Consider the following 11,386-nt stretch of genomic DNA (forward strand, 5'->3'; position numbering starts at 1 on the left):
TCAATCACTATTTTACATAGATTCTTCCTTAATCAGTTGTTTTGTCACAACTCAAGGATTTTGCATAGAGTAAAAATAAACCTCTAATGTTAATAAAAACTAAGTTGGTTGTGTTGACCCAACGTAAGTACATTAAATTGGAATAACAGAATTGCATAATGCTGAAATAAAGCAACTTAATCATGTGGAAATCCTTTCCATGATTTTTTTATGTTCGTTCAAAGAGTTATTTTTTTGAGTGTATATTATATGTATATATATATATATATATATATATATAAAAGATTTTAAGTTATGCATATATATACACAAATATTTAAGTATTTTGAGAGCTTTCATTCGCAGTGCTTCATGGCAGTGGGAGGAGCTAAAGAGTTATTTTGGCGCGTTGCTTTTTTTCGACTCACTGATTAGTTTTCCACAAGGAATAAATACGATTATTTTAAAATAAGCTGAAATAATGCTGGCTGCTGGCTTTAACAGAAGCAAATACAACAGATTAACAATCTCATAGCTCATAAAAGGGCTGTCTTTAAAGGTTGAAGTTATCGTTCAAAATTAGTTTCCCTATGTAGAAAATGAAAAGAGTTTTTATCTTCATGCCAAAAATGTTGAACCTAAAACAAATCGATTTACTTGTTCCAATCCATCTGTAACTGAATCTCACAAAGCAAATGATAACAAATAGTCACTATTAACATATTATTTTATTATATATAAATGTAAAAGCTAGACATTTCTTTTTAAAATATATACATAATCAAGCTTCACATACAGATCATTAAGTTGAGCACACTTACATTAGTGTGATTTTAGTAATTCTCCATTGAAACACCAATCTCTTACTGCTTTATCCTCCTAAACCCATCTGTACTTCATGGCAAACATGCATAGATGAGACAGCAAAGTGTCTCTTTTAAACACTAGACTCGCTTTAGTGTTTGTATGAGCTTCATATGGTTGGTTTTCATTTTGCTACTCAATGGAATACAGTTTCCTTATGGTTAAACCATCGTTCCAGCTGTTACTGTGGTCCTTCACGCGGTGGCTTGTTTCATCAAAGCGTTCTCCCCAAACGTTTGCTTAAAGAAGGCCACATGCTCCTCACAGTGCTCTCCTGAAACAGGAAGATGGTGTCAGAGGAAGTCCAATCATGTGAATGAAGAGTATCTCTACAACCCGGTTTGTTTGATTTCGATGTTTAGCCCATTTCGTGAGAAACTACACAGCACATCAATCATTCATCGAAACCACCTACCTTGGTTGAAACCAGGATTACCACGTAATCGCATATTCCTCTGCTCGAAGAAGCGGAAGATGGTGTAGAACAACATTGTGTCGTTTGTTTGCCGCGCAGCGTCCAGAAACTTCCGAGCAGAGACATTGTCGTGGCCACCAACGCTTCGAATGAAGCGCAGAGCAGCTAAAACCTGCTGCTTTGACAGAAGAACTTCCACTATCTCATCATTAGCGGTGGACAGCCTCTGTGATACACACAAAAACACAAGTGGATCACTCTAAATCAACGGTGAAAGGCAAAATGAAGCTTAATTCGCTGGCAAAATGGACTTTCAATAAAACTTGGCTGCCTATACAGTAGAAAGGTGGAAAATATTTAAATCAGTGCTACCTGATTAGAGAAAATTAGGGCATGTTGCCATCCAAGGCCACTCCCACCAGTCTGCTATAGATATGTTTACCGGAATGAAATACCACCTTGCTTTAGTAGGAAATACTTCTTAGCAAACTTTTAGCAGTGGCTAAAGGCTGCAAAGAATCATAAAAATGTAATGGAAATCTGGAAAACCTCCATGTTTGTAGTCTCCATTTCAAACTGGATGACCATGAACACAGTGTTTTAGGCCAAACGGAGGGGAGAAAACTGAAAGAAATTGCTGTTCCGTCAGTTCCGCCCTGAAGCAAAATGCCGTCGCCGGAGCAGTTGCCAGTGTACCATTTTTACCATTATGGTTAATAAAAGAGTAGATAGAGTATGATAAAAGTTTCAGTGATAAATCTACTGTTTTGTTAATAACCCTCTGTCGATCCGACTGTCTGTGGGCGGGGATACAAAAATGCAGAAATACAATCCATAGTAACGATACAAAGTGGGTTGAAAACTTATACTTTAAATTCTAAACTGAACATGCACTGTGAGTATAAAGCGGTTTTCGTACCTTGAGCATGTCCAGAGAAAGCTGGTGAGCAGGTGGATACGTGCTCTCCAGAGACAGCAGCAGACAGGCCTAGAAAAGCAGAAAACGTGAGCCAGCAACATAGATAAGAAGTGATTATTGAAGCAAAAAGACTTTATTATAGACTTTTCCAAACAAGTGAAGTGTGTAATGTATGAATTTAAGACAGAGTTTGAAACATGGAAGCCTCACCAGTGGTTTGGAGTCACTCAGGACGTGATACTGGAGAAACTGGTGCAGCATGTAGAAAAGGTTGTGCTGGACCAGAGTTTTGATAACTAGCTCATACAAATAGTGCTGGAAACAAAAGATAAAGAGTCACTGTATAGGACACATGACACACAACTAGGCAATTTTGACTCTTTCCTAATAATGCAAATTTAAAATTTAAAAATTTGAGGCCTGCCTCAAGTTGAACAGATTCAGAGTTCAAATTGACAAAATCAAACATATTCAACAAAATATTAAAATATTTACTTGTATTGCTTGTAAATACTTTAATATTTCAATAATTTAACAACACATTTACATGTTCACAGTTGTTAGTTAATGGTCACATGAATTAAAACAAAAACAAATAAAATAAATAAATATTTCAAAAGTGTTTTATTGTAATTGTCTTTATTTAAAAAAAAAAATGTTTATTAAAATTCTACACTTTTATGTTTTAATTATTAGCTTTTCATCAACTCACAAATATTTCATCACGAATATACTCATATATTTATAAAAATTTTGTTCCATTGCCCTCTCTCTCCCACAACTTTTTTTTTTCCACCATCCACTGTCCCACAGGTACAAATAAAGTCTAAAACGGTCATTAACAAAGTTCACCGCCTTAAGCTATGTTCACTCATAATTGCACCGAAAACCCAATTTGTTCCAGTTGGGCTGAATCTGCAGTTGGTGAAAGACTCTAAATGTGAAGTTTCTCCTAAAGGGCAGGTAGCAAATGAACAACAACCTTGCTTCCCGTAATAGTCGTACAGATTTTGTTCAAAGCCATAGTTTATGGAACGCCCTCAATATAAAAGATGTTGAAGGGTGAAGCGTAACGCTGGAGGCCAAAGCAAAGATTATTATCATTTACTGAAGAAGCTCAAAGCAGAATGTGTCTAAGCAACTGCAACTCCTAGCAAAACATCCAACAAACACCTGGGTCAGTTTAAGGTGAACCTGGGATACAATTTACAGTTATACCAGAGCTTATGAATGAAATGATCGGTTCAGACCTACCAACACACCGTATGAAACTATTACCTACAATTAATGTTTTGCAATGTTTACATGTGATGTATGAGAATTTATTTGTATTCTTTTACATGTTACTGATTTCTTTAATCATTTATATATTTTCTTTAATTGTTTCCAAATGTAAGATCTTTGGTGTCTCTTCTTGCTGTAAGATCGAGTGAGTGTATTTTTCATCAGAATTGATTATGTGATGTACCTTTGTATCAAAATATGTCTGTTTCCTCTCTGCAAACATTGCAGACAATGCAAGATTTGCAGAATTCTCTTAAAGGTTTCAAAACAACACCTTGTCTATCTATTTTCATCTATCCTTGACATTTGATCAGTCACTCCAACCTAGCCGTTACACCAACAAATCTGATCTTGTCTTAGATCAAAACAAGTTTAAGAGGATGTAAGTTTCCTGCATATATATTTTGCTCTTTGCTTTCTGCTTTTTGCTTTTGCTTCTTCCTCTCCTTTCATTCTGCAAATATCTTACTTCTTTTGGGTCCTTCTTTCTCTATACTCTGATATACGATTTCTCAAATGCACAAAAGTTCAAAGTTAAAAAAGTCAGTTGTTAAAGACCTCATTGTGTTGTTTATACCTGAACGGGGATTTGAAACTGGTTAAGTGAGCGAATGTACTCCATGAGAACTGCGATGATGAACTTGTGCTTCACGCCCTGTTCAAAGAAGACAATTTATAGCATTAGAATAAGAAATATTCACACAATTGCATCCTGAAACAAAATACAATCCTCATTTACCTTCTTCTCAGTGAAGTCAGACAGCACGTGTGTGTACATGTCTGACTGGTCTATCACCGCCTGTGTCCGCACGGGCCTTTTGTAAGAAGTGTTGGAGCGACTGGGCCCTGATTCCATAGCCTGAGGAGAGAGAAAATTTAAATTTCTATGAATACCACAGTCACATATACATACATGGAATGTATAGTATAATAAAACAATTTGTACTGACCGCAGTGTACGCTTGCTCTGCATCCAGGTAGTCTTTGTACACTTGGTTGAGTTTATCAAACACTGTAGCCACCACAGAAAGGTTCCCTTTATCGCCACCTATAAGCACTGAAGAACAAGACATTCATTTATTAAATATTAAGTGTTTTTTGACCTTGGATGCATGTAAACCTATTATGAGACTCCAAAACAAAACCTTTAAAACAGCATAATAAGGTCACTTTAAAACAATTTATTAACTATTATAAAGTATTTTTACTATAGAGTGATCTAATGCTTACTTTGCGAGCATACAGACAAGATGACCATTTTGCAGTCTCGCCTTCGCAACAGGAAGTCCATGAGTTTGCCTTTATCCTGCAGGAGATTCAGCGTGGGCTGGAGCTTCACCTGGAGGTACCACAGATATCCTGACGCACAGAGAACATATCATTACTCTCAATCACAACATAGATTTGATTTTATTTGTGCAATGTTTAGTAAAGTACCTTCACTAGCACTGATGATGATATCTGGTTGAAAAACACTCCAGGAAGATGAATCTTGAATGTTAAGGAAAAGTTTGAGAAGTTAAATATGGTACTATATATATTTCAGTTTCGGTTTACAGTTCATCCGCAAGGATACAAAGTTCACAGGGCACAGGGGCCTGACTTGGAGCGGCAGCAGGTCCTGTAAGGGTGTGAAAAGAAAAATCACGTTCTTTACACTTTCAGTGAACAAATCAAACAGGTGAAGCTTTGAATAGTGGTATAGTTATTCACTGAAAGTGGTGTCGCTTTCTAAATGAATTAAGTGTCTTGCTGAAACTCTCCTCACCTGTGAGAGGGATCTTGTAGGGGTTGATGGATCGCGCCGGAAGCACAGGCTGATGCACATTTACATTAGCATCTAATTCCCTTAGTTTTATATCATAAATGAGTGAAGTCTGAAATGCAAAAAGACAAGCATTACAAACAAGGTATAATAATGGGCACCCTTGCATCATGTGGCACTTTAATATCATGTGATTAAAAGCTTGAGCACTCGTCAAACTCACCTGTGAGCTCTGATGGTGCACCACAACTAGATTATCCACCACGTTCAGGGCAAACTTGCCCGTGGTGTTCAATTTGAGCACATGAGTCTTCTTACAGGTGCCTTCTCTACAATTAAAACAAAAATGCTCAGCTCAAATACAGATCTGAACATCGAAAAAGAAGAATTTTATGGCCAGTAATATTTAGTTCTAGATATTACCTAGGCAGATGATAGAGGACCACCTCTGCTCCAGGACTGTTAGTAGTTCTAGAGTGATGCTTCAGGTACATCACATACAGCTGATCATAACTACAGTTGAGAGAAAGAGTGTGACTACTACGCTTCACAGTTGCTTTTTCATGCATTATTGCCACTTATTTCAAAATCCAACATGTCATTTGTTATCTTGAGCGCTCATTTACACACGTCTTACATTGTAGCTACAGCAATGTCACGTTCAGAGAGACTGAGCTTGGCTGGTTTGGGCACGGCTGGCAACTCAATCTCAAACTTGGACATCTTTGACATGGTCGCAGTCTAAAGAAGATAATGTTAAGATTAGAGAAGCAAGTTTTGAGATAGAACAATCCAGTATCAGAAACTCAAAAGGGCCTTTCACACTATGGTTAAACCCAGGTTCCAGTCATTCTTCTAAATCCTGCTTTTAACCCCGGGAACACTTCACACTTGTAATTTAAAAGCTGGGTTAGAACCACTTTTAACCCGGGGTTATAAAACACTGCTCTGGAAAATGCGGTGTTAAAATGTTATGGCTAGATGCTTAGCACCAGACAACTAATAACGTGCCTCATATTCTCATTCTTAGAAACACTGCGTGTTGTATATAAACAGTCTTTCAGCGTTTGAGGAGAAACATGTCAAATTGTGACACAAAACGCGACAATTAGAGTGAAAAAGAGACCGTTTTATTCTTATCTTTATAGATGAAAAGTTTATTCAGGATAAACTCGATAGTACTTGGTAGTAAAATGAGGATACGCAATGCTAGAGCTTTTATGTAAACAGGTCACGCCAAATAGATGACACTGACACCGTAAATATGCAAATAAATACATTCCTAAACCCTGGGTTAATGTTTAGTGTGAAACAGTAGCTTATGAACACCCAGGATTAATTGTTAGACCCGGGTAAATTACGAGCAATTTGAAACATGAAGCAAGATAACCAAGGATTTAGTTTACCTTGGGTTTAGAATGAATTTTAAGTGTGAAAAGCCCTAAAGTTACTGAGAAACCCTTTATACAGTTTACTTTGGGTACAACTGAAGTCAATCTGTTGTACTGTTGCCCTCTTGTGGTTCAAGTCTGCAGATGCAAAACTCATGCATGCTTGAAATTACCAGTAAACAACAAGGCATTAAACTCACCTTGAAAGCAAATGGCTGCAGCACGTTACCCTGTACGGTGGTGGAAAGGAGAAGAACGGCTGTTTCTGGACAATACATGTACCAGTTCACATTGATGCTCTGGCTCTTTAAGAGTTTCAGGGTTCGTTTATCAGGCAGCACCTGAACAGAAGAAAAACAGGGATTCTGTATGACTTATTTTACTCAATTAATTAACAAACCCTTCAGTTAATTTACTGATTTGATGTAAGCGTCACCTCACCTGATAGAATTCTATTCCCTGGTCAGTGACGAATACAATCTCGTTCCAGTTGGTCCAACAAAACCCGAGAATACTGGCATTCTTTGTCTGAGGATAGTAAATGAAAACAGCAAAAAATATATATATTAACGTTCAAAATTTGTGGTTGGTTAAATTAAATGTTTTTGAAAAAAGTATTTAATGCATCAAATATACAGTGAAAACAGCAATATTGTGAAATATTATTACAATTTAAAATAACTTCTTTTAATATTTTTTAAAAAATGTTATTTTTACTTATGTAGTGCAAAGCTGAATTTTCAGCATCATTACTCCAGTCTTTAGTGTCACACGATCCTTCAGAAATCATTCTAATATGCTGATTTGCTGCTTAAGAAACATTTATGATTATTATCAATGTTTGTGGAAACCATGATACTTTTTTCAGGATTCTTTGACGTAAAATCAGCAAATAAAAACCACACTTGACTTGAAGGGTGTTAAAGGGTTAGTTCACCCAAAAATGAAATTTCTGTCATTAATTGTTGTTCCAAACCCGCAAGACCTTCGTTCATCTTCGGAACACAAATTAAGATATTTTTGATGAAATCTCAGAGATTTTTTTTATCTCCCATAGAAAGCAATGAAATTACCACATTCAAGGTCCAGAAAAGTAGTAAAGACATTGTTAAATAGTCAACGTGACTACAGTGGTTCAACCTTAATGTTATGAAGCGACAAGAATACTTTTTGTGTGCAAAAACAAAACAAAAATAACGACTTTATTCAACAATTTCTTCTCTACCCTGTCAGTCTCCTATGCAGTTTACGTTGAAGACACATTGCAGGGACAGAAATCTATCAAATTTCATCAAAAATATCTTAATTTGTACTCAGAAGATGAACGAAGGTCTTACGGGTTTGGAACGACATGAGGGTGAATACTTAATGACAGAAATTTCATTTTTGGGTGAACTAACCCTTTAAAGTCAATCTTTGTTAGTTTGGGGATATACCTTGCACTCATGGGAGAATTCCAAGTGTGGATAGTCCGGAATAAAGTTTGTGAAATCCTAAAAAAAAAGGAGAAAAAGTAAGAAATTCTGTTAAATGGAACCTGCACCAATAGCTGCATTTATTGCGACAACAACCACCAATGAATGAAACTCACAACTGATTTTGTAGTGCGCTGCACAGCTAAGATTTTGTTCCCCAATGAGAATTTGATACACTTCACCTCGCCTTTGTCATCCATTCTGTCAAACAAAATTAGATATTATAATAGTATATAATTGAACTTTACACCATGCAAATGAGAATATAGAAAAACTAAGAAAGTTTAGTTGACTTACCTGAAAGCCACTGAGCTCTTGTCATCTGGTCCTTTAACCACAACACCTGTGGCCCCACCAGACCGTACAGCAAACACCTTCATCACATGAAACATGCACTATTATACTCAGAAAGCATAATTCATCATGACAGATGACTAACATACACTTACTATATGATAATTTACCTTGATACCATTATATTTTTTTTGATATGTGCCATGGTAGTACCATGATATGCATTGAAGCACATTGTAAATACTATTATACATGAATATATTAATCATTTAATACCAAAGTATATAGATAAGAACTATGGTATTATCAACTGGTACCATGGTATAGCCAGAGTGCTTTTTGATATGATATAAACAGATGACAAGCCATAAACCGATTACTAAAATACATGGCAAAGTTATTGCCCACAATACAGTTACAGTGAAACAGTTAACATTCATTCAATAAAAGGGCTAATCCAGTTTAAAAGTTTGCACTGAGCATGATGTACACTGCACAGGAAAACATATCGACACAGCATTCAAAATGCGCCTATATTGGCCAAAACGTTGTCTAGGAAGACAGCTCGCTAGATTTTGAGACAGCAATGTCATGTAATTATTACTCTTCAAATTATTAAACGTGTTCTCACCTGTTTATTCGCCTCGTCAAAAAACACATTGTTGACGCTCGATGCGTTCTCAAACTGCACGGGGTTTTCACTGAGCTCTAGATAATATTCGTCACTCATATCGTTTAATAAAAAGTCCCTTATTCCGCAGTGTTGTGTTTTTATTTTAGCTAGTGTTTCCACTTCCGCGTCCGTCAAAAACGTGAGGCAGTCATGTGATGCGCAAGCGGTCATGTGACGTCACACCAGGCCTTCTGGAATCACTGCACTATAATAATATACATGCAAATTCAATTGATCTTCTATGGATTAAAACTTAAAAGATATTATAATACGCTTTGGTTTATTTCAAAGTTTGATGTTTTCTGAAATATCGACGTACCAACAAACTGCCACAGAGGTGGCAAAATAGGCCTAAATCGACACATGTTTATTTCATATACATTATTATTATTATATAATATGGTTAAACACTTGTTTTTTGTAAGGTATAGTCTGAGCTTATTTCAGCATTGATTTATAAGTGATTTTCTTAACCTATTTCAATCATTTTACATTTAATAATTGTTTCACTGTTGAAACATCAACTGACATTACTTCAATCATATTTCAACGTTGAATTTCGGTCATGTGCTGACTGGGCTTCAACCGTTTAGCATTCAATGTTGTATCAACGTTGTTTCACCGTTGAAACAACAACTGATCTTATTTCAACCATATTTCAACGTTGAAGGTCGGTCATGTGCCGGCTGGGTTGTTTATGGTTGGTCAGATTCGTAATCCTAGTTTGCCCCTCTGAAAGATTGGATTTTATCTAGTACAAGTACAACCATATTTAGTGGGTAGCCTATTTTTATAGGCATGTAATGCGTTATAATAATAATAATAATAATAATAATTATGATAAAAATGCCTTATCGACTTTGAAACCTGCAAAGACTGATGAGAATTATTGTTAAAAAAAAAAAGAAAACGAAAAAGAAAGAAACAAAAAGCGTCGATTTTGATTTCATCATGAGGTAAAACGTGAAATACCGCTGCGAACATAATAATGTTGTCGTTTATAACGCCTCGCGCCGTGAGCATTGTATTTTTAAGACATCGCGTCAAATTCAACGTCTCAACTTTTAAAAAATGCACCCTGCTCTTCGTTTCATGAATGTTCAGTGTGTGAAATCACACGGCAGTGGCTACTGTAAAGCTACTCTCCAGATCAGCTGATAATCACCTCAGTAAAAGACGCGGGGGAAAAAGGCGCGCGCGGGAGAAATCGAGAAAGCGAGTGTCCGTATCTGACAGCTTTAAACCCGACATATGGACACTGACAGTATAGGTAAAACTGTCAATATGATGAAATCACTGGGCCCAGATGCTCAGGGTAGCATGAAGGTTACAGGTGAGATTCATCATTCCTCAGGTTTCGAGTTCACCTCTATCAGCTCTACACCGGACAACATGTCCAAAACATCTCCGTCCCACTCTGAGGGCTGTCCTGATGTAGATGAGAAAGAAGGTAAGCAGGCTAACAGAACAAGCTCTATGGAAATAGTCAATATTTACAGACAATATAATGAGAGCTTATCCAGATCGAAGAGCATCCTAGATTGTACACTTTTTCAAGTGCCTGTATATGTGCCTGTCTATGTTATACCTGGTTAATCTAACAGTATAATGTAAGTTGTTTTTGTTTAATTTTGAGAACAGAGATGTTTCTTCTAGTTGTGTTTTCTTTTTCTTTTTCCTCACTTTAGAGAAACACACAAATGGCAAGAGGAGAAAAGGGTTCTTCGAGAGACGATGGATGGCTTACTTACTGTGCTGCATAAGTCTACCAGATTCAATCGAGTCTCTGTCTCCAAACTAGTCATCCTATCAGCCAATACTACATTTAGCAACCTCTTTTGATCCATAGACAGCTCTTAAAACAATAAAGGTTTCAAAAGAGGGTTTTTGTAGTGATGCCATGCATAAAGAAACATTTTTGGATTCCCAAAGAACCTTTCAGTGAACAGTTCTTAAAGGGTTAGTTCACCCAAAAATGAAAATTCTGTCATTAATTACTCACCCTCATGTCGTTCCACACCCGTAAGACCTTTGTTCACACAAATTAAGATATTTTTCATAAAATCCGATGGCTCAGTGAGGCCTCCATTGCCAGCAAGATAATTAACACTTTCAAATGCCCAGAAAGCTACTGAAGACATATTTAAAACAGTTCATGTGACTACAGTGGTTCAACCTTAATGTTATGAAGCGACGAGAATACTTTTTGTTTGCCAAAAAACAAAATAACGACTTTATTCAACAATATCTAGTGATGGGCGATTTCAAAACACTGCTTCATGAAGCTTCGAAGCTTTACAAATCTTTTGTTTCGAATCAGTGGTTCA

General features: G+C 36.5%; 1 protein-coding gene across 1 annotated transcript; it reads right to left on the reverse strand.

Annotated features, from left to right (window-relative positions):
- Positions 1-688: 688 nt before the first annotated feature.
- Positions 689-9,220, reverse strand: rmc1 (regulator of MON1-CCZ1). Its single transcript, XM_051882548.1, has 20 exons — positions 9,018-9,220; positions 8,390-8,466; positions 8,209-8,293; positions 8,054-8,110; positions 7,059-7,145; positions 6,818-6,958; positions 5,864-5,967; positions 5,650-5,739; positions 5,450-5,555; positions 5,230-5,338; positions 5,038-5,082; positions 4,899-4,952; positions 4,692-4,820; positions 4,412-4,518; positions 4,201-4,320; positions 4,039-4,116; positions 2,388-2,492; positions 2,178-2,246; positions 1,259-1,484; positions 689-1,117 (listed from the first exon to the last, which is right to left on the reverse strand). Exons 1-20 carry the CDS (start codon positions 9,114-9,116, stop codon positions 1,038-1,040), a joined length of 1,968 nt encoding a protein of 655 aa, XP_051738508.1. The 5' UTR covers positions 9,117-9,220; the 3' UTR covers positions 689-1,037.
- Positions 9,221-11,386: the final 2,166 nt, after the last annotated feature.

The sequence above is a fragment of the Ctenopharyngodon idella genome, chromosome 23 (genome assembly GCF_019924925.1).
Source record: "Ctenopharyngodon idella isolate HZGC_01 chromosome 23, HZGC01, whole genome shotgun sequence".
NCBI lineage: Eukaryota > Metazoa > Chordata > Actinopteri > Cypriniformes > Xenocyprididae > Ctenopharyngodon > Ctenopharyngodon idella.